Source organism: Adiantum capillus-veneris, chromosome 16 (assembly GCF_014529385.1).
Source record: "Adiantum capillus-veneris isolate H3 chromosome 16, ASM1452938v2, whole genome shotgun sequence".
Taxonomy (NCBI): domain Eukaryota; kingdom Viridiplantae; phylum Streptophyta; class Polypodiopsida; order Polypodiales; family Pteridaceae; genus Adiantum; species Adiantum capillus-veneris.
Window position 1 is genome coordinate 95907424 of NC_140946.1, and position 23073 is coordinate 95930496.

The 23073-nt window shown below is 43.5% G+C and overlaps 1 protein-coding gene across 1 annotated transcript in view; it reads left to right on the plus strand.

Moving 5' to 3' along the window:
- The first annotated feature begins 3581 nt into the window (after nucleotides 1-3581).
- Nucleotides 3582-23073, plus strand: part of LOC147439496 (transcription factor E2FB-like) — a 104672-nt gene continuing 85180 nt past the window's right edge. The window contains exon 1 of the mRNA XM_086485328.1: nucleotides 3582-4431. Coding sequence (XP_086341454.1) covers nucleotides 4147-4431 — 285 coding nt within the window. The 5' untranslated portion in view covers nucleotides 3582-4146. The remainder of the gene's footprint in view (nucleotides 4432-23073) is intronic.

Sequence of the window (23073 nt, forward strand, 5' to 3'; positions counted from 1 at the left end):
GATGCATCTATCTTATAACATACATTATTGATATGGATTATGATGAGGGTTCATCTACGACCACTGCCATTACAGGCATTATGTCATATCCTTCTTCATCATCATAAAATTTAGATGGTGAAAATTGATTAATACACACATTTATTGTTGGAGCCCATTCAAATGGCTCAAATAGGTGCTCTAGAAAAAGCTTTGATATATATGCATCATCATCTACATCCTTATCTAGGATACAATATTCTTTTATAAACTACCATTTCTAATGTTTCACATTTTTAAAGATATGTTTTACATTCAACCAAGATGACAACTTAGTATCTATAGTAGATAATGAGTCAAATTGTTTTATTGGGGTTCATGACACATCCCTCTATGAATGGTCTTCCAAATTAATCCACGTAATTGATCCAACTTGTTTGAGGTATATGTAATTATATCCCCAATCCTAGATCAATATGTTTAGTTGTCTCATGAAAAGATGCCCCACCCAAAGTCTACTAGTGCAAATGTGTGCTAATAATTAATACCACATGATTTGACTACTATTCTCTCCAATGGTCCCAATAGTCACTTTATATGTCCATAAGCAAGCTAAAGTTTCACACTTGTTTCCTTATTGAAGGTTTTTCCCAAGATTTTTTAACTTCTTTTGTGGTAAGAGCTATACCATCCCCACTATCAATCATTACAAGAGATTTTCCATGTTAAGATTGTATATACACCTTCATGGGTGGATGATTCATACACAACTCTGAGAATGGATCAGAATCTAAGGTCTGACTTCCATCATTTGCATCTCTTACCACATCCCAAAATGATGTGGTCACTCCTCCACCATCGACAAAGTCTAGTAAAACCATCCTCCATATCAAGCACAATAACAGTTAGTTCTCTTATCGATTCTTGGTAGTTTTCAACTTGTTACTCCACTTTTTCACTAGTGTTTAGCTTCTCTTCTTGGTTTTAACTAGCAATTTTGGGTCTTTGTTTTCACATCTGTAGAAGCTTTTGCATATCTTCACTAGCTTTTGGTATGCTTCAAGTTTTTTTGTTAGGGGTTGCATAATGTTTCCATTTGTTCTCCATGTTTTCCCTACTTGATATACTTCCAAAGTAGCGTTTATCGGCTCAAACGCTTAATTTACTAAGACAAATCCTCCAAATTTCACAATCAATTTCTCAATATTGATTGAAGTTGATTTGGCTCTCTTTTCTATAAGTTCTTTTGCCCTTTCCTCAATTTATGCTTTCTACTTCCACTTTCTCCATGCGGTTCTATCATTCGGGTTCTCCTCAATTGAGACGACTCCTTGTTTTCATTAGAACTCTTGGCCTCATTTTGTTTCTAGAGCTTTGCTTGAGTAGTGATCACAAATTTCACTAGCACTATTGGTTCTCCTCAAATGAGGTTGATGGAATTGCATCTACCATGTTTACTGTTGTTTTGCTTTTCCTGTTTGGATTTCTTGGGCGATCCTCTGGAAAATGATTCCCTTTTTTAGTGTAATCCTGAAAATATACATTAGGAGGTACCAAGTTTTGATATGGCTTGGAACACTCATTCTTACAACAACAATCATGGGTTTCAAAATTATGAAAATCCTCTAACCTCTGTTTTGGTTGAGGCATATTTTCACCAAAGTAAATTGGATCCACTTTCATTAATTGGCATGAAAGAACTACTTACTCCATAGGACATGATAGGAATCATGGCTTGTTTATCCATTTTCTCCCTTGGTTGAATCCATTCAAGGTACCTTTTTGCCTTTGTACCATGCTTATGTTCTCCTAGAAACCTAGGATATGATGTTTTTTTTGGTCACATTGTCTCTGTGTCCTTGGATTGTATTAATTCATCACACCACTAGCACATGGGAGCTGACCCTAGTGAAGGGTCAATTGTCTCATGTGCACTGAGAACGAGGCCTTATTTTCAAACCCAAAGCCAAACATGTTTTCACAAGTCAACTTGGGTGGCACAAGGTGTTACTCAATGCTATTTGTACGTTTGTCCCATATCTACGTTCTAATGGGTTTGTAACGCATCGATCATCAACATCAAGGCTCATCTCTAAGCTCAATTATACATCATCATGAGAGCAACACAAATGGAACCCACAATACATTTATTAGTTTAACAATGTTTATTCTCTACATGATTAGATGCTTTCTTATGTTTAATGGTTTCGTCTTCAACCTCAACCTCATCTTTCACATTATTAGTTCAACCATGTTTGTCCTCTATATGACTTGGGATGCATTCTTATGTTAAATGTTTTGTCTTCAACCTTGATCAACAACTGGCTTCTACTTGTTAACCGATCACTAAAAATCTTATGCATCCAGGAGAGTAGTAACAAGTGAGCCTTTTTTCGTAAATGGATATCTTAGTGGATGCTTCCCTTCTTTCTTTCTTGCCATGCTTCATGGCTTTTAGTTTTGGTCGTTATAGTGAGCTTTTTTAATCGCGTGCATGAGATAGACATTCATCTCATGCACCTTAAACACTCCCTTTATGTTGCCATTCTCTTTTAACACCCAATGAAGTTTCTTGAATTTTGAACAACTATTCGTGAGACAACTACTAGTAGGGTTAACTGCGTTTGCATGTAAGTGTAATCTATTAAGCATGGAGTTTGATTTACCCTTGTAATTCTCATTCTAAGAAATACACATTTGTAAGGCCCATGTTATGAGAAGTAGACATCGTACATGAGAAAAATCACTCGCTGGAAAACCAAAAATTCATACTTGACTCATTAAAATATTCCCTTTCACTGGAATATATTGGCCAGACAGTGGTGGCAGGCAAATACATGGACGGAGGTTGGTGGTCTATGGACGATGGGAAATGGGCCCTAGTCAATGGCCGATGGCTAGTGGCCAGCAGTGGGCGGCTTTCAACGGCCAATGGCCGATTTTGATTGGATGCATCAACACATGGATGGCTGCCTCTCATGTGAGAGGGCAACCCATAGAGAGTCCTTTGCATCTATAAAAGGAGGCCTCTTTTACACATGAAATCGAAGCAAAAAGTGCAAGGTAGAGAGAGAATCAAGCGGGACCGTTAAGGGTTTCTAAGCCCTCTTGTAAATTACTTCAAGTTTGAAGTGTAAAGCCATTGAATGACTGCTTTTCTCTGGACGTAGCTCGCACTTGGGTGAACCACATATTTTTTGTCTATGCTCTCTCTCTCTCTCTCATGTATTATCTCTTTCGTGTAACCACGTATATCTTGTGTATGCTCTCTCTCTCTCTCTTGTGTATGTTTTATCTCTCTCGTACCACTCTAGTCGCTTCTTAATAACTCATTAATCCTAACATGTTCAGCTCTCACATTGGATTCTTTGACACGGTGAGAGTTTAGAATTGGGTTCAATTTCTCTTTGTGTGTGTGTGTGTGTGTGTGTGTAAGTGTGGTCTTGCCGCCTCGTTTACAACCTCTTTGATCTAAGCTCTTGGAAGACATGAAAAGACTTGGAATTCGATGTTGGCATGGTGACTGGTCGTCTTGGTGGACAAATTAATAAGTCTGGCACACTTTGTATGGACGTGGCATAGGCAAATGTGAGCTAAAATGAGCCAGTTCGCGCGCTAAGGAAAAGAGGCGCGCGTTCTTCATTCAAAACACGTAAGGAAGAGAGCCCTTTCACTTTAATCTCTTGTTCACACAAATACAATCAAAAGCCAACCAGCATGGCCTTCGCATCGCCATCATCATCCTGCGCCTCCCAACACCACATCTGAGCTGAATTAGGTTTTGAAGCGAAGCTTGGACCCCCATCTCAATGTCTGCCTCTCTGTGGATCCGAGATTTCCTGCAGTCTCCAGGCTTTTTTTCGGAAAGTTCAATCATTTGACTCGCGCGCAGGATTCCTTGCCCAGCAAAGGTGTTTTGTGCTTCATCAAGCGTGGTTCTGTGCCGGGTATCCATTCATCAAGCTGGCTCATCCCATCTTGCAGCTCTAGCTTTTCCAAAGTGAGGAACTCTTCTTCAACCCTACATGTCATGTTGGCTAATGTATTTGGTCTAGGGCTCAGTATGATCCGCAAAGACTGGGTTTCGGGTTCTCTTCTGTCAATTCATATGGTTCACATAGCGTAACGGCAGGCATATGCGAATGGTATCTCAGCTTGGTCTCAATTATGGTGGACATTGCCACAGGAGATAACAGCATTGAATTACATTCGTTAGAAGCCAAGTCCATGCCCATAAGAGGGACCATTTCTTCCACCTCTAGTAACAAACAAATTTTACAGCAACAGTTTTCCTCACCAAGGTCTTTCAACCCATTCACATCATCAAGGCCAGCATTTGCCCTTCCTGGTGATTACCACCATTTTGTAGAGCCAGAAGCTTCTTCTGAGGTGATCTGCAGGATCAGCCAGTCTCATATTCACAAGGATGACCGGCGCATTAATAATATCCAAGTAAGCGCAAATTACATGTTTTCCTTTTAGAAGATTTATGAGAACATGAGCTTTAATTCCTCTTTCCCTTTTCCTTTAGCCATCACGAACACCAGGCACAATAGTGATAGATTGCAGATGAGAAGCTACATAAGATATTAAGAGTCGTTTAAGGGCACCCATCATATTATCTTTCTTTAGAGAAAATGAAAGATTAACCATTATAAGAACTTGGGATCAAATTTAAACAAGTAGGAAACGTATAAAAAGAATTGTGCAAGTAGCTTAAATGTTACAGTAATTTCTTATATTGATGAGTAATTTGTTATGATTGTTGTTCAAGCCCTCTCCATAATATTAAAACATGGAGAGAAAGCTCCAGAGCGTCAAGATAAGAAGATATTCCTACCTGATGCAGCAAAACTTCAACTTATTTCATAAGGTATTAGTAAAAAGTGAGAAAAGACAAGGCTTTGTGTGCATGGAGGTATATATTTTATTATGAGGAGTTTCATTTATGGTGCGTAGGTTGCTTTGTTACATTGATGTAACCTACTTGAGTTCAAAGTAGTCTCTAGTCCAGATATCAAGTTAAAAACACTTTGTCCAGATAATCCAGAAATCTTTAATACCTTTTGACAATTGAAGGAGGCAATCATAGACTTTCTATTTACCGGCATTTTCCATGGTAGTATAGCTTCGGAATATATTTATAACAGGAAAGTGACAACCCTTTCTTTAGTAATTCATGGTCTAGACATTTTCACCGAAAAGCTATTTGCCTGGCTTGCCATAATAGTACCCTCAAAACATGGCGAAAATTGTGATGCGATTTTCGGGTGCCATGTCAGCTTGTTTGTACTGTTGTGCCATGTCATCGGTTGGACTCTCTTTCTCTTCCTTTGTCTGGTCGGTGTAGCCACGCCATATGTAGCTATTTATTTTATGTAATCTCAAGCTTGACTTGTCAATCTCTCTCTCTCTCTCTCTCTCACACACACACACACACACACACTCACACACACACACACACACACACACACACACACACACACACACACACTAGTGTCATTGTGCTATTTTAACAAATTCGATTTGCACTTTTGGAATAGTGGTAGCGAAACCAAACCGCTCAATGTAAAGCTCGAGTACCAAGGCCTCCTCCTACATTCACTTCGCATCAATAGCAAGTTAGTTCGTGGACTTGACTTGTTTCGGACCAGCTTACCCTTCACTTTTTCTCTCCTTGTGTGTTAGGATCTGCTCGGGTATAAAAATCTCCTTAGTTTCTTCTACCTGTGGTTGCTCCTCTCACTCCTTGTCCTTTGGTACTTCACCCTTGCAAGGTCTCAATAGACTCACATGAAATGCATTGTGAATCTTCCAAGTACACTGCAACTTCAGTTGGGAGATTACATCGTTGATTTTTTTTGAAATCTGGAAGGTTCCATAGTATCGCATACTTAGCTTTGGGAAAAGCTTCTCCTTACTCTTTTTCTTTCTTAAGCGTGTCTTCTCCTTACTCTTTTTCTCTAATGGGGAATGTGCCGCGGTAACTCTTCAAAATGAAGCACCTCTGGGGCTGATTTGATGCACCTTTGGATGTGTCTTGATGTGGGATTATTGATGGCCACCAAGGGGTAGATTTGGGGCTGATTTGCGCTTCTGATGTGAGAGGAATGAAGGGGTGAAGACGTAAATCTTGATGATGCCGATGATGGACAGCAATGGGAGCACTCGATGCTGCGAGGGAATGGCCGAGAGGCTCAATGGAATGCGGAAGTACCGGACCGCAACGGAAAGCTAGCAAAGGCAAATCCAAGCCGTTTTCGGCGGGGAAGATGGGCTGAAATGTGAAAACGCTGGCTACAGTGCTGAAATTTGCAAGCGCTAGGGCTGATCTAGCGAGTTGGACCAAAAATGCTAAGGCTGATTGTTGTTGTAGAAAACGCTAGGATGAGGGAGCGCTACCTGTGTGAACGAATGAATGAAATCGCTATCTAGGGGTATGCCTTTATAGGATAAAGTGAAACTCAAGCCAGAACAACAATGTTTTTCAGCCATCAAATCAGCGTTTTCAGTCAGCAAACATAGCGTCGTCGTTGGCCTCGTCGCCGTCATCGTCATCGAACTAGATCCTCATTGCATCCTTGCATCAAGAACTTGCATCAACACCTTGTATCAGATTTGTGCAATCAATAGCATAGACTTCTCTCGCCATCGAGAGAGGGGCCCTTGGAGGAGGGATTTGACAAATTTTCTGGTGTCGTATTCTTCTCTCTCTATCTCTCAGTCTCAGTACCTTCATGCACAGTGTTTACCCACTTTGTTTGTGATCATATTGCACTCTCTCACTAAAGTAACGAAAGGCTCTCCCTTCCGTAAGCAAAAGGAACCCCTTCAGCACAATTCGGAGCACTTAACCAAAGTTCAACATTCATTTCCGCTGTACCTTACATTGGCATTAGAGCTTTGGCAGTGTTCTGTATCACTCAAGGAAAGAACTATAAGAATTTTTTTGCTTGTTGCGGTCGCACGTAACCCAAGCCCACTAGGGCATGTCGATTCCTAATCGTGTTTTTGAAGAGTGACCTTAACAACCCAAGAACCTCAAGAACCCAAGAACCACAAGAACCTAAGTTGCTCGTGTGCTTAAGAACTCAAGACTTCAGTGTATGGTCATCACCCGAAGCGGAATGGATACTTTGCATAGAGGTGATGAGCATAGAGGTGGCGAAGAAGAATTTTCCCCAACAGGAGGTTTTTCTGACCCCCCCCTCCCACCTCTCTCCCCATCTACGCCAAGGATTGCACCAAATCCTATGGAGGCTTTGGTCCAGACGATGATGGACATGATGTTACAACATGAAGCGCAACGCGCTGTCTTGGAGCGCGAGCGCGAAGAAAGAAAGGCAATCTTGGATCGCGAGCGTGAAGAAAGAAAAGCAGCATTGGATCGCGAACGCAAAGAAAGAAAGGCCGACTTGAAGCGTGAGCGCGAGCAAGCGCGCTTGGCGGCCGAAGAAAAAAGGGTAGCCTTGGAGTTAGAGCGTGAGGCGCTGAGAGACCAACGCATGTAAGAGTTGGTTCTACAAGTCCTCACCTCGAAACCCGAGCCGGCCAAAGATGTTGATGGTTCATTAAGTGGTGCAAGCCGAGATTCAGACTCCAACAACCCCGTCACCGAGAAGTTGACATTTAGTAAGTATGACGGTAAGATGGATGCTAGTGTTATTCATTCTTGGTTGCATCAATTTAATGCTTATTTTGCGACAACTAAGAAGACAGGGAATAGCAAGGTTTTAACGACAGCCATGTACCTTGCCGGTGATGCCATTAATTCGTACCAAGCATGGCAAGAGGCACAGTTCACTGCGCACCTAACGGAGACGCGCTCCTTTCCTTCAATTGAGCCGACTTCCAAGACAAGGTCAAGGCGCGTTTTATGCCTCCTTAATACCTAGGGCAGCTGAAAGAAGATTGACGCAATCTCAAGCAGAATGGTATGCTAGTCATGTCTTTTTCTAACCGTGTTTTGCAGCTCGGCACCCAATTACGCAAATCGGATGATGAGCGCAAAGAAGCTTTCCTTTTTGGGTTTGGACGAATATATCAAGTTTGATGTAGAAGTCTTCGACCCCGCGGATCTCAACAAGGCGGTAGCAATTGCTCTCTCCCAAGAGATGAAGCACAACAAAGGAAAGCCTAAGGAGAACAAGTCGTCTCAAAGTACCTCTCAAACTTCTCAGAACCCTCAGAATGGTACAAACGGTAAGAATGGTAAGAACGGTAACTCTTCTACCTCTAATCTTTCGGAAAAAAACTCACAAAATGAATCTAAGGGTAAAGCTAAAACACTTGCTAAACCTAAGCTAACCCCGGATGAAAAAGCCGCAAAAGGAATTATAGGAGGATACATAACGGCAGAAGAACAAGTCATTTATGCTAAGGAAGGTCGTTGTTATCAATGTCACGTTGTTGGGCGCATTTCTGACACCCCGTTTTTTGTAAATTTGTACATATGGACATGACGCCCGATGTCAAAAGGGCGTGTGGGTTTTCTTTTTGTGAGTTTTTTAGCTTGCTTTAGCAAGCACATGTACATGCACTGCAAGTTGCTAGTCTAGTGACAGTTGTCGGGCTACTGTAAGTGTCCGTGAGTGAGTTTTTTGAAGTGAGCCTTGTATATAACTAAAACTCATGTACAAACTAAAAAAAGTTCATCCAAACATAAGAAATTTGCAGGTTTTAGCTCGTTCTGTTTCCTTGGTGCTCTTGGATGCAGTTTTTTGCCCCGACTAGCCTTCTCTACGTGTAGTCGTGTTGGGACAGCTCTCTGTTCGCGTCAATTTTGCTCATGGGGGCGTATGGAATCAATTTTAGTCATCTTCAGCTTTCTCGCCAATCATTTTTCAAGCTTTCTCTCAAGCTTTAAAGTGCCCCAATTGGAGTTGTGCTCATCAGGTTACGACTAGTTCTCTGCAGGGTTATGGCTATGGCAGCCTAGTGGAAAATTGTGTGTAGACAGATTCGGAGGGCATGTATCTATGAATTGTGGAATTGATGTTGAAGTTGTGGGTTTGTGATGTTTGATTGTGAAAGGAGAGGCTCTTGTCTTCATATGCATTGGTCGGCGTGTGCTGTAAATCCATGCTTTGGCAGGGTTTTGCTCCTATGTGACATAGTCTCTTGGGTGGGCGACAGCTAGTAAATTCCCAAGGGTCTACTCCTATTGGACTTGTGGTGTTTCAGAAGGATTTGGCAAAGCTTTTTGTGTCTTGTAGTTCTCTTTCAATGCTCTTGGGTGACATCACTATAGAGGTGTTTCGGTTTGCTTGTTTCCCAACAGTGTTTTGGTGCCTGCCACCGAGGAATCGCTTCAAGTTACCTTCAGTTTACAGGTTTTGAAGACATGGCGTTTAATTTTCCGGAGTCTAGTGGGAAATCAAATGAAAGTTCCAAAGCTTTCATTGAGAGAATGGAGTTTGCTTGCCTTCTTGCTGACAAGCAAGACCCAGCGTTGGTGCTACGAATCTTCTACTTCTGTTTGAAGGGAGATGCTAGGGAATGGTTGGAAGGCTACGAAAAGGATCTACAATCAGCCCAACCTCCTCAAGTTATGACTTATGAAATGGTAAGGCATGCTTTTCTTACACACTTTCAACAGGTGGAAGACCCACAAAAGGTATGGCAGTCTATTCAAGGCTTAGTACAAGATGAAGGCCAAACCATAGAAGACTTTGTCAAGGCATTCAATGCGTTATGGGCAAAGTGGTGTACATCTTTGGGGGCTGAAATTCCTCCAGCCATGTTGAAGAAGGACAGGTTTCTTGCAAGCTTGAGGAGTAACCTACGTCTGAAGGTAGAGATTAAGCAGCCAAGGACCTTTGAGGAGGCAGTTGAAATTGCAAAGAATAAAGAGTGGAAAGCAGAGCGTCTTCATCAACTTGGAATCAACGTCGAGCCAAAGCTTGAAGTGAAAGCGGTAGAGCAACCAAGGGTCCTCATCAGGGAGCCAAATTATGATCAACAAGCTTCTCATGATGCGAATGCCTTTCGCAAGGAGATGCAAGAGGTTGTAGGTCTTATGAAGAATCTTAGTGTGCATATGATGGGAGGTGGAAGAGGTCAGAGTTATGGATATGGACGTGGTTATGAAAGCAATGAGGGTTATACAGGTGGTAGAGGAAGAGGCATGGCTGGAAGAGGGGATATGTTTCAATGCTACAATTGTGGTGAATGGGGTCATAAAAGCCCTCAATGTGACAAGCCAAAGAGGATGGGTGGCGACATGTTTCCTCTTCCTCCACAAATTCCTTCTCGAGCTCAAGATTATGGTATTGAGATTAAAGGGGAAGCAGGACCAAGTGGATTGACAGCAGAAGAGAAGGGCAAAACAAAAGTGGTAAGCATAATCCGTTTGGAGAAGAAAGAGGATGATTTGGGAGCTATGGTTATGCCTGTAGGTAAGAGGGTTACAAGAGATCATGACATGAGTGATGCAAGTCCCAGCCATAAAAGAGGGAAATAGGTTGAAACAGGTACAGGTAAAGAGAAGAAGAAGAGAAAGCCCAGGAAACATTACAATGCATCCGACTTTCCTTTGGGAGAAGGGCAACCAAATTATAGTTTAAGGGCTGATTTGGTGGGTAGAAAGGCTGATGTTACCTTTGGGCAACTCATGGAGATGTGTCCCAAGTTAAAGAGGCAATGGAAGCACGTAGTCAATCCCATCAAGAAGGAGCCTACAAGGGGGTCAGTGAGAGTTCTATCTTTGAATGAGCTACCTGATATATGTCCTACTATGAATGCATGGGATAAGAGGAAGTGCATTGGAGAGGCTTATATTGATGGAGGTGCACAGGTATGTGTTATTACTCAAGCTTGTGTATCAAAGTTGGGACTCAACATGGTGAAGAATTCAGGTTTTCGCATAAAGCTTGCCAACCAATCAAGGGTGAGGTGCTTGGGAGTTGTAAAGGATTTGGAGGTGGATGTATTTGATGTTAAATTGCTGGTCAATTGCCATGTTATGTCCGCAGGTATTGGTGCTTTCCCTCTCATCCTTGGAAGACCATGGTTACAGGCAACCAAAGCTATACAGGATTGGGGACATGGTACCATCACTCTCTACAATAGAAGGGGTGATAGGAAGAGGTTTGACATGGCTAGCAAGCAATCTTTGGATGCTGATTTTGATGAGAAAAGTGATGAAGAAGAGTACTCAAGTGAAGAAGAAGACAATGGGGATGAGGGCAGTGAAGTGGAAGATAGCAGCAATAGTGATCTAGATGTTTCCTCCTTGTTTCTTGAAGAAGAGCATGATGAGAAACAAAGATTTCTTGGCCTTATGGAGAATGAGGATATCTCTGGTCCTTATGAGCAAATTGAAGAGCTGATGCAACCCAAAGTTCAACCTAATGTCAAACAGGAGCTGATACAAGGTATGTTGTCTCCCGACTTGACTAATCATGAGAAGAGTGAGTACCTACATACGATACAACAATTTCCCCATTTATTCATCACTTCTTATGAGGAAATTAGAGGCTTTAAGGGAGAGGAATCCACATATTAATCAAGGAAGGAGCTCAGCCCGTACGACAAAAGCTAAGGAGAATGGGACAGGTACAACTTAATGCTTTAAAGGAAGAGGTAGACAAGCTTCTTGAAGCAGGTTTCATATGTCCCGTGGGCACTGCAGAATGGGTGAGTTCTGTTGTTGTCACACCCAAGAAGGATGGAAAGTGGAGGATATGTGTTGATTTTAAGCCTCTAAACGCAGCCATGAAGAGGGATCCATACCCTCTTCCTTTCATAGATGACATACTTGATTCTATTGCAGGGCATGAGAGGTATAGCGTATGTGATGGATTCTCTGGATATTTTCAGCTCACCTTGGCTTTGGAAGATCGAAAGAAGACCACATTTATCACGCCATGGGGATGCTTTTGTTATTGTGTACTTCCTTTTGGTCTTATGAATGGCTGTGCGTGGTATCAAAAGCGCGTCAACAAGGTGTTCTCTCCCTTTCTTGGCAAGTTTGTGAAGGATCTTATTGATGACTTTTGTGTTTATAGCTCTGGAAAGGATCATTGTGCAAAGCTTGGGATGGCATTGAAGCAATATGATGAAAGTGGAGGTCAACTCAACCCAAAGAAATGTCATCTTGCTCAACCAAGAGTGAAGTTTTTGGGGCATATGATCTCAGAGAATGGGATTGAAGCGGATCCTGACAAAGTGAAGGCTTTGGTGCTCCTCCCATCACCTAAAGATACAAAGCAACTTTCTACTTTTATTCAAAAGGTGAAGTATATGGCAAGGTTCATTCCTTTGTCCTCTCAACTTCTTTATCCTCTACAACAAGTAGCAAGGTTGGATCCTCTACAATGGACAAATGAATGTGAAGAGGTTTTTCAAGGTATCAAAGAGGTTCTTGGTTCTCTTCCTGCTATGCAAGCTCCTAATTGGGATAAGGAGTTTTATATGAATCCATCAGTAGGTGAGGATGCTATTGGAGCTATGCTTCTTCAACGAGGTAACAATTCCCACTACATGAAGCCTATCTATTGTGCTAGCAGGGTGAAGCTAGAGGTGGAGAGAGGCTATACTGAGGTGGAGCTCATTATGGTGAGTGTGATTTATGGATGTAGAAGGTTTAAGCACTACCTTCTCCCTAAACCATTCACATTCCTCACTAGCTACACTCTTCTACCTCAATTGGTGAATAGGCCTACTTTGTCAAAGAGGCTCATGAAGTGGATTGTGGAGCTACAGGAATTCCAAATTCTCTTTTCTTGTTGAGGAGAGTAAAAGGGCTACATTGGCTGATTTGCTTACTTATAAGGAAAGCCCTCTTCTTCTTAAGGAGGATGCAGTGAAGAAGCAACACATGGAAGCTCCTGACATAGACAATGCCTATCTATTGTTTTTTGATGGCTCTTACAGGAAAGCGCATGGTGAAGCTTCAGGAGGTGTGGTAGTTTATGATCCTCAAGGTGCTTTGGTAACTAAAAGGAGTTTGAAGCTTACAACACAAAGCAACAATGAAGCTGAGTATGCTACTTTGGAGAAAGGTCTCAACCTTTGCCTTGAGCTTGGCATCCGTCGTGTGAGGGTAAGAGGTGATGCTCTTTTGGTAGTGAAGCAAGTACTTGGGGTGTGGCAAAGTAAGAATCCAAGGCTGAAAAATATGTGTTTTCAAGTGAAGAATCTGCTTAAGCATTTTGAAGCTTGGAGTTTAAGGCATGTGGACAGGTCTCAAAATGAAGAAGCACATGGTGCAGCGCAAGCTTCAATTGGGCAATTGTATGTGATAAGGGCTGATTCTCCTCTTTATTTGGGAAGGGAAGCTTTAGAGAAGGAGGAAGAGTTTCTACAAACAGGTATGCTTCCATCAGAGTTGGAAAAGCCAAAAAAGTACGCCTTCCTACGTCGTGCCAAAAGGTATGTGCTACTTGGTGATGCCTTGTATATGAAGGGGACTGATCTTGTGATGAGAAAAGTGCCTTGGAAAGAGGAAATTTACAAAATTTTAGAGGAGAATCATGAGGGTTCTTATGGTGGTCACTTTGCATCAAAGATCACTTTGCATAAAGTCTTGCAGGAGGGTTATGTGTGGCCAAGTGTTCAACGTGATGTTCATCATTGGTGCAAGTCTTGTAAAGAGTGTCAAAGCATGGCAAATAGGGTTCTCAAATCAGAAATTAGAGGCACCATTGTGGCTTATGATGTGTTTGAGAAGTGGGGTATTGATGCAATAGGTCCTCTACCTATGACAGCTAGAGGCAAATGTTACATACTTACTGTTGTTGACTATCTATCCAGGTGGGCCGAAGCCAAAGCTGTTAAGCACATCACGAGTAAAGATGTTTCCTTATTTATATATGAAGATATTTGTTGCAAATTTGGCATGCCATTGGAGTTACTTTCTGACAAGGGTCCAGGTTTCAGGGGAGAGTTGGTGGATTATCTATATGAAAAGCTTCATGTGCATCGCAGGTTTACTACTCCATAATATCCCCAATGCAATGGCATGAATGAAAGGTTTAATGGAGAGCTCATAAGGATGCTTACAAAGATGACAAGAAACAATGTGAAGACTTGGGATTTAGAGCTACCTTGTGCTCTATGGGCTTATAGGACTGCCATCAAATCAGGTATTGGTTTTTCTCCCTTCCATCTAGTTTTTGGCAAAGAGGCTTTACTTCCTATTGAGGTGGAGATACCATCCTTGAAGATGATGCTAAAGCTTGAAGAAGAGCCCAAGGGTGCATTCAAAGAAAGACTTTTATATTTGCAATGTGTACAATTGGATAGGGTGTTAGCTTTTGAGCATTATGAGCAGGTCTTGAAGAAGAATCACGCAAAGGCAAATGAGAAGGTAAAGAACAAGGACATCAAGAAGGGTGACATGGTGCTTCGTTACAATAGTAAGCTTGATAGCACTTTTCAAAAGAAATTTCAAATCAAGTGGCAAGGTCCTTTCTTGGTCTTAAACAGGTTTCCAAATGGCACATATCAGCTTGCTGACTTGGATGGTACCCCACATAAAGCACGTGTGAATGGCTACAGGTTGAAGAAATATATTGCAAGGTTGATGACTGTGATTGAGGATGAGCCTTCTTTTGAAGAATTTTCTGATCATGTGGTTAATGATGAAGATGAGGTGAAGACTCCCTCATGTGGTTTACAGGATCTCTTTTGTGCTGCTGATCATGAATGATCTAGCAGGTTGGGGTGTGGCAAACTATGTCGGGCGTATTTCTGACACTCCGTTTTTTGTAAATTTGTACATATGGATATGACGCCCGATGTCAAAAGGGCGTGTGGGCTTTCTTTTTGTGGGTTTTTTAGCTTGCTTTAGCAAGCACATGTACATGCACTGCAAATCGCTAGTCTAGTGACAGCTGTCGGGCTACTGTAAGTGCCCGTGAGTGAGTTTTTGAAGTGAGCCTTGTATATAACTAAAACTCATGTACAAACTAAAAAAAGTTCATCCAAACATCAGAAATTTGCAGGTTTTAGCTCGTTCTGTCTCCTTGGTGCTCTTGGATGCAGTTTTTTGCCCCGACTAGCCTTCTCTACGTGTAGTCGTGTTGGGACAGCTCTCTGTTTGCGTCAATTTTGCTCATGGGGACGTATGGAATCAATTTTAGTCATCTTCAGCTTTCTCGCTAGTCATTTTTCAAAGCTTTCTCTCAAGCTTTAAAGTGCCCCAATTGGAGTTGTGCTCATCAGGTTACGACTAGTTCTCTGCAGGGTTATGGCTATGGCAGCCTAGTGGCAAATTGTGTGTAGACAGATTCGGAGGGCATGTATCTATGAATTGTGGAATTGATGTTGAAGTTGTGGGTTTGTGATGTTTGATTGTGAAAGGAGAGGCTCTTGTCTTCATATGCATTGGTCGGCGTGTGCTGTAAATCCATGCTTTGGCAGGGTTTTGCTCCTATGTGACATAGTCTCTTGGGTGGGCGACGGCTAGTAAATTCCCAAGGGTCTACTCCTATTGGACTTGTGATGTTTCAGAAGGATTTGGCAAAGCTTTTTGCGTCTTGTAGTTCTCTTTCAACGCTCTTGGGTGACATCACTATAGAGGTGTTTCAGTTTGCTTGTTTCCCAACAACGTCAAGGGTCACATTAAAGCGGCTTGTCCTAAGACAACCCCACCTAAAGAACCCAAGGCACCCGCAACAACCACAAGCACTTTAATGAACCAAGCTGAATCTTCTCATGTCTCTGACACACACATTGATGAGTCTGTAAGGTGCAGCGGATGTGAATGTTGAACTTTGCTCAAGATGAGTGCTGCGAACTGTGCTCATGGGTTTGTTTTAATCATGGAAGAGAGAGCCTTCCGTTCCTTTAGTGAGAGAGTGCAAATGATCACAAACAAAGTGGTAAACACTGTGAATGAAGGTGCTGAGACTGAGAGATAGAGAGAGAAGAATACGACACCAGAATGTTGTCAAACCCTCCTCCAAAGGCCCCACTCTTTATGGCGAGAGCGGCCTACTATTGATTGTACAAATCTTTACAATGCAATGGACTTGTTGGATGTCGACGACAATGAGGACGACGACGAGACAGGCTGAAATCTGAAAACGCTAATGGCTGAAACCTGCAAATTTTGTATCTGCTGAATTCTGACTCTATGTCGGTGATGACTGCGATGATGACGATGCAACGACGACGCGCTGAAAACGCAGATGCTGAAATCTGTGTTTTCCGGGCTGAATCGGCAAACTTTGGCTGATCTAACCGTGCGACGAGGATCTGTTGCAGGAAGGTGAGATCTGCGAGGTTTGGGACTTGCGGTGCGGAGTCTATACGCTGAAAACTGAAAACGCTGATGCCTATGCTGGTTCTGTCGCGGCGAATCTGCAAAACGCTATGTTGTTCTGCTGATCCAAAAACGCTAGGGTTGAATCTATGTTTGATGCAAAAATGCTAGTGATCTGATGTGGAAACCTGCAAACCGCCAGGGCTGATCTGCAATTGCAAACTGCCAAGGCTGAGTCTTGAAGCAAAAACGCTATGGTATCTGCTGGGGGGTCTTGTTGAGAAGGTGCATTGTCGGATGTCTGGTCCCTATTGCCTCTCCTGCCAGAAAGTGCTAGCGCTAGGTTTCCTTATATATTGACTTGCAAAGTTTGCCCTACCTAGTTTCCGAACAAAAGTCACTTAATAATAAGAATTGAAAAATGGCTAAAATAGGGAAAATAGGTTCTGTGCATTGTAAAATGCTCCTGATGTCACGTGACACATCCCAACCCTATGTGTCCGTGGACAAGCTACACCACAGCAGGGTTCAGTCAATCCAGTCAAGTTTAGATTAGCAGTGATCTGGCACTTTTGTGAGTCTATTCGTAGACCGTGCATGCCCAGTCACTTAGCATAGATGCATATCCTCTGGTTGCACACAGCATGATCATCGGAATTCCCATCAGAATCCATTAGCATCAGTTAGGGGAATTTTCCAGTGCATTCAGCCTATTTTCCTATTTTTGGTTATTTTCACTCATTATTTTTAAGCGACTTTCCAACAAAAGTAGGTAGGGCAAGTTTGCTAAGTTAATATATAAGCAAACCCAAGTTAGCACTTTCTAGCTGAAGACGCAGTAGGAGCTTCCCGCTCCACAGGCAACTTCTCAGCAGTACCCCCCACTCAGCAGTAGACCCTCGCCATCCACTCCTTTCCTTTTTCGTTTCCTCCCAGCAAGCCATCGCCTACAAGTCCTCTTGCCTGGCGTTTTCCAACCTCAGCAGATACATCTCAGTCAGCGTTTTTCAGCCTTGACAAAAACTCCAGCATCACTTGCAAATTCAGCGTTTTTTCAGCCTTGCCAAAAACGCCAGCTCAGCAGTAGCAAAAACGCAGAATTCAGTAGTTGGATTCTCGCAGTTTTCAGCCTATGACACAGTAGCAGATCAGCCCTACACGGTTGCAGATGTTCCCTCCATTTTCAGCCATAAAAACGCAGCTGAAACAGTCATTTTCAGCCACCGAAACAGTCCCAGAATTCAACGATTAGAAGATCTCAGATTTCAGCCATCAAGTCCTCGTGGTCATCTCCGTCGTTGTCATCGGCATAGTCCCATTGCATCAGTTCATTGCATATGCATTGTACACCTTTGTGCAATCAAAGTAGACAACTCTTGCCGACGAGAGTGGGGCCTTCGTAGGAGGGTTTTACAACCTCTCGAGTGTCGTATCTCTTCTCTCTCCTTCTCTCAGTCTGATTCACTTGCACGCACAATATCCACTCACTTTGTTCGTGATCATAGCATTCTCCATAAGACGGAAATCTCTCTCTTTCCCTAAGAACTAAAAGGAACCTTGAGCAATAAAGATCACTAATCTTGAGAAAATACAACATTCATTCCGCTGCACCTAACATTGGTGTCAGAGCTTTGGAAGTGTTCTGCAGTACTCAAGGAAAGAACCACAAGAACCCCAAGAAATTGATCGCACGAACCCAAGTTTACTTGGTCGTGGCGATTCCTAATCGTGTTTTGTTGAAGAGTGACAGGAATCCCAAGAAAGAAGGGCTTGTCTAGCCTCCCCTTGTGTCTCTTTTCACTCATTGAGAGCGGACCGTGCACTTAGCGGCCGGCCAATCGACGTGAGGTGGGAAAAAGTAACCTTGGTGTGAGCGCAAGGCCGCCAAGGGGTATGCCTGCAGAAAAGGGTAGAACTCGGGTGAAGAGAAGATCCTTCTCAATGCGATTTGCAAGCGAAAGAAAACCTCAAGAACCTCAAGAACCCAAGATTCTCACGAGTCAAGGACCTCAAGAACCTCAAGACCCCCAAGAACCCAAGTTCCTTGTGAACTTAAGAACCCACGACCACAAGAACCCACAAGAACCCACGACTTCACAATGATCATCACTCGAAGCGGAAGGATACTTCGCTTGGAGGTGATGAGCATGAAAGAGGCGACGAAGAATTTTCTCCACCAAGAGGTTTTTCTGACCCTCCCCCTTTCCCATCTACGACAAGGATTGCACTAACTCCTATGGAGGCTTTCGACAAGAGGATGATGGACAAGAAGTTAGAAGACAAAGCAAGAGATGCAGAAAGAAAAGCCTACAAAGAAGACGTGGCAGCCATCGAGCGTAAGTACCAAGAAAGAATGGTAGCCATAGCGCGTGAAAGCGAGCAAGCACGCTTGGAAGCCAAAGAACGACGAGCCAAATTGGATCATGAATTCAAAGAAAGACAAGCAGAAATGGTATGCAGACAACCAGAGAACCAAGCAAGACAAGCAGAATTTTATCGCAAGATCAAAGCACGACTGCAAGAGATGTTGCGACTCTTTTCTCAAGTACAAGCACCGATGCAAGAGATTCGGGAAAAGAAGACTCTCTCAGTCTATTCTTCTCAAAAGCATGACACACAGGAATTGCATGATTGTGTGAAGCATGATGATTTGGATGACAAAGATAAGCATGATGATTTGAATGATATTGCTAAGCATGATGATTTGGATGCCAATGACAAGCATGATCAAGATATGATTTCTCACGAGCATGATGAGTTGCATGAAGAAGATGTGATTGTTCACCAGGATGATGTGTTAGTGGACGCTTTTTCTAGCGAAGCTAACCTCGTTGTAGATTCGATCAATCACTAAGAATCGATCTTGGCTTTCGAGTCGAGGTCCATAGATCCCCCACAAGAAGATTCGATAGATCCCGAAGAAGCGATCTTGGCTCTCAAGCCTTGGTCCAAAGAACCATCACAGGAAGTATTATGTGTTCGCATGATTGATACGCACGCATTGTTCGAGTGTTTCATTCGTGAAGGTTTTCTGTATTTTCGTCAACATCGTTATGTGATCCCTTTTCCTAGGCATGACATATTGTATGTTGAGCACGTTTCTCTCATGGATGAACACGAATGTATGCGGATTGTTCATGAAAAGCTGAAAAGTTTGTATGTTAAGGAAGTCGCATTCCATGTCTCTTCCTTGGCATGACACAGTTTCCGAAAGAGCACATGACTGTATGAGCACCAAGCATGGGCATTTCCATAGTGATTTGCCACAGTTGATTGATTTCGATCAAACAGAAAAGATTCGAACGCATTGTTTGCATGTGTTTGATGAACGGGTTGTCACTCCGTCTCTATGTTCATCTACATTGCATGCACAGTCTTCAGCGAAGACAAGATTTTTTTCCTTCACTTTACATGGAATGGGTATGTTCATGGTTTTGTGTTGGAGATGGTTTCGGGAATTTTCAGCCATGGAGATTCTTGAAGACGAAAGAAGCAGGTCTCTAGACGAAGTTGAAGCAAGGAAGGAGCCAAAGAAGACTTTGTGTCGCTTTCGGCGGGGCCCAAAGAAGCAAGCGTTGCAGACCTTTATGAAGTTTAAGTACCGCACGACCCACACATCAGAGTGTGCCGGCGAAGAGTCCCTTCCAGGATTCCGGATGCTGTTGGCGATCTCCCTCGACGCCATACAGTTCGGTATCAGTACCTCACTTTGAAAAGGAGGGGATGTCACGTGACACATCCCAACCCTATGTGTCCGTGGACAAGCTACCAGTGTTACCGGGGAACGCCTATATGGGGCCTTGGAACGCCGGAACGGCGTTCCGGACGGTCAAAAATTCAGGGAACGCGTCGGAACGGACTGCCGTTCCGATAGGCAGGCCATCACCGGAACGGACCGGCTGGAACGGGGCGGAACGGGCCGGAACGGCAGCAACAGCAGAAACGTGCAGTTTTTCCAACTTTAAAATATAGCTGTTTGGGAGATTTGGGCAGCCAACGGCCATTTAAATTTTACAGGCCCTAGATAAATCCCCCCCTTCCCCCATCTTCACCAAAGCATCAAGGAAGTTTGAAGGGGCCATCTTCTCCCTGCTCTCAACTCTCGTTCTCACTCTCAACCATAGGGGCTAGCCTCTAGCTCTCAAGCCATAACCTCTCTCTCTCTTGGCTAACCCTCAAGGCTCAAGGTCAAACTCTCTCTCTCGGTCTCAACTTCCAAGAGGTGAGCCTCTCTCCTCGAGTCTCAAGCTTTCTATCTCAACTTCTCATTGCTCAAGCCTCAAGCAAGAACGGAATCAAGCCTCTCTCTCTCTCAAGCCCTCTCTCAAGCTATCTCTCTCTCTCAAATCCTCAAAGATCAAGCTCTCTCTCTTTCACGGATAATCCATGGCCTCTTCTTCTCGTTCAACCCCCTCCGTTCATGCGGGCAACACTCAAAAGGCGAAGGAATGGTCGTGGTGGGATGAAGTGACCTCGGAGGGCACCTTGTCGGCGGCGGGAGGTTCTCGTGCATGGGGATGCAAGCTATGCTCTTACACACGGAAAGGGGGGCATGACAAAGTGAGGGCACACTTTCTTCGAGTGCCGGGACATGAGGTGAAATTTTGTGCCGGGACATGAGCATTGTGTATGTACTATGGAAATTGTGTTTGCTCATCGTTGTTCATCTGGCTATGTACTCTGGGCGCCTCACATCCCAATCAAGTCATAATAAGGTTAAATGGTCTTCGAATCGTGTTTTTTGTGGGTATTAGAGTCAAAGGCCTCTAATACTACTTGTATTCAAACACATAACGCTAAAAAAAATAATATTTGGGTGTTTTTTTAGCCTGCCGTTCCGCGCCGTTCCCGTTCCCGTTCCGGGCCCATTCCCGTTCCCCCGTTCCGCAGGGAGGCCCGTCGCCGTTCCCGTTCCCGTTCCGCGTTCCAGGTAACTCTGCAAGCTACACCACAGCAGGGTTCAGTCAGTCCAGTCAAGTTTAGATTAGCAGTGATTTGGCACTTTTGTGAGTCTATTCGTAGACCGTGCATGCCCAGTCACTTAGCATAGATGCATATCCTCCGGTTGCACATAGCACGATCATCGGAATTCCCATCAGAATCCATTATCATCAGTTATGGGAATTTTCCAGTGCATTTAGCCTATTTTCCTATTTTTGGTTATTTTCACATATTATTTTTAAGTGACTTTCCAACAAAAGTAGGTAGGGCAATTTTGCTAAGTTAATATATAAGCAAACCCAAGTTAGCACTTTCTGGCAGAAGAGGCAGCAGGAGCTTCCCGCTCAACAGGCAACTTCTCAGCAGTACCCCCCTCAGCAGTAGACCCTCGCCATCCACTCCTTTCCTTTGGCGTTTCCTCCCAGCAAGCCATCGCCTATAAGTTCTCTTGCATGGCATTTTCCAACCTCAGCAGATACATCCCAGCCATAGTTTTTCAGCCTTGACAAAAACGCCAGCATCACTTACAGATTCAGTGTTTTTTCAGCCTTGTAAAAAACGCAAGCTCAGCAGTAGCAAAAACGCAGAATTCAGCAGTTGGATTCTCGCAGTTTTCAGCCTATGACATAGGAGCAGATTAGTCCTAGACGGTTGCAGATGTTCCCCCCATTTTCAGCCATAAAAACGCAGCTGAAACAGTCATTTTCAGCCACCGAAACAGTCCCAGAATTCAACGATTAGAAGATCTCAGATTTCAGCCATCAAGTCGTCGTCGTCATCTCCGTCGTTGTCATCGGCATAGTCCCATTGCATCAGTCCATTGCATATGCATTGTACACCTTTGTGCAATCAAAGTAGACAACTCTCGCCGACGAGAGTGGGGCCTTCGTAGGAGGGTTTTACAACCTCTCGGGTGTCGTATCTCTTCTCTCTCCTTCTCTCAGTCTGATTCACTTGCACGCACAATATCCACTCACTTTGTTCGTGATCATAGCATTCTCCATAAGACGGAAAGCTCTCTCTTTCCCTAAGAACTAAAAGGAACCTTGAGCAATAAAGATCACTAATCTTGAGAAAATACAACATTCATTCCGCTGCACCTAACATTGGTGTCAGAGCTTTGAAAGTGTTCTGCATTACTCAAGGAAAGAACCACAAGAACCCCAAGAAATTTTTTTGTTTGTTGCGATAGCACGAACCCAAGTTTACTTGGGCGTGGCGATTCCTAATCGTGTTTTGTTGAAGAGTGACAGGAATCCCAAGAAAGAAGGGCTTGTCCAGCCTCCCCTTGTGTCTCTTTTCACTCATTGAGAGCGGACCGTGTACTTAGCGGCCGGCCAATCGACGTGAGGTGGGAAAAAGTAACCTTGGTGTGAGCGCAAGGCCGCCAAGGAGTACGCCTGCAGAAAAGGGTAGAACTAGGGTGAAGAGAAGATCCTTCTCAACGCGATTTGCAAGCGAAAGAAAACCTCAAGAACCTCAAGAACACAAGATTCTCACGTATCAAGGACCTCAAGAACCTCAAGACCCCCAAGAACCCAAGTTCCTCGTGAACTTAAGAACCCACGACCACAAGAACCCACAAGAACCCACGACTTCACAATGATCATCACTCGAAGCGGAATTGATACTTCGCTTGGAGGCGATGAGCATGAAAGAGGCGACGAAGAATTTTCCCCACCAGGAGGTTTTTCTGACCCTCCCCTTTCCCATCTACGACAAGGATTGCACTAACTGCTATGGAGGCTTTCGACAAGAGGATGATGGACAAGAAGTTAGAAGACAAAGCAAGAGATGCAGAAAGAAAAGCCTACAAAGAAGACATGGCAGCCATCGAGCGTAAGTACGAAGAAAGAATGGTAGCCATAGCGCGTGAGAGCGAGCAAGCACGCTTGGAAGTCAAAGAACGACAAGCCAAATTGGATCACGAATTCAAAGAAAGA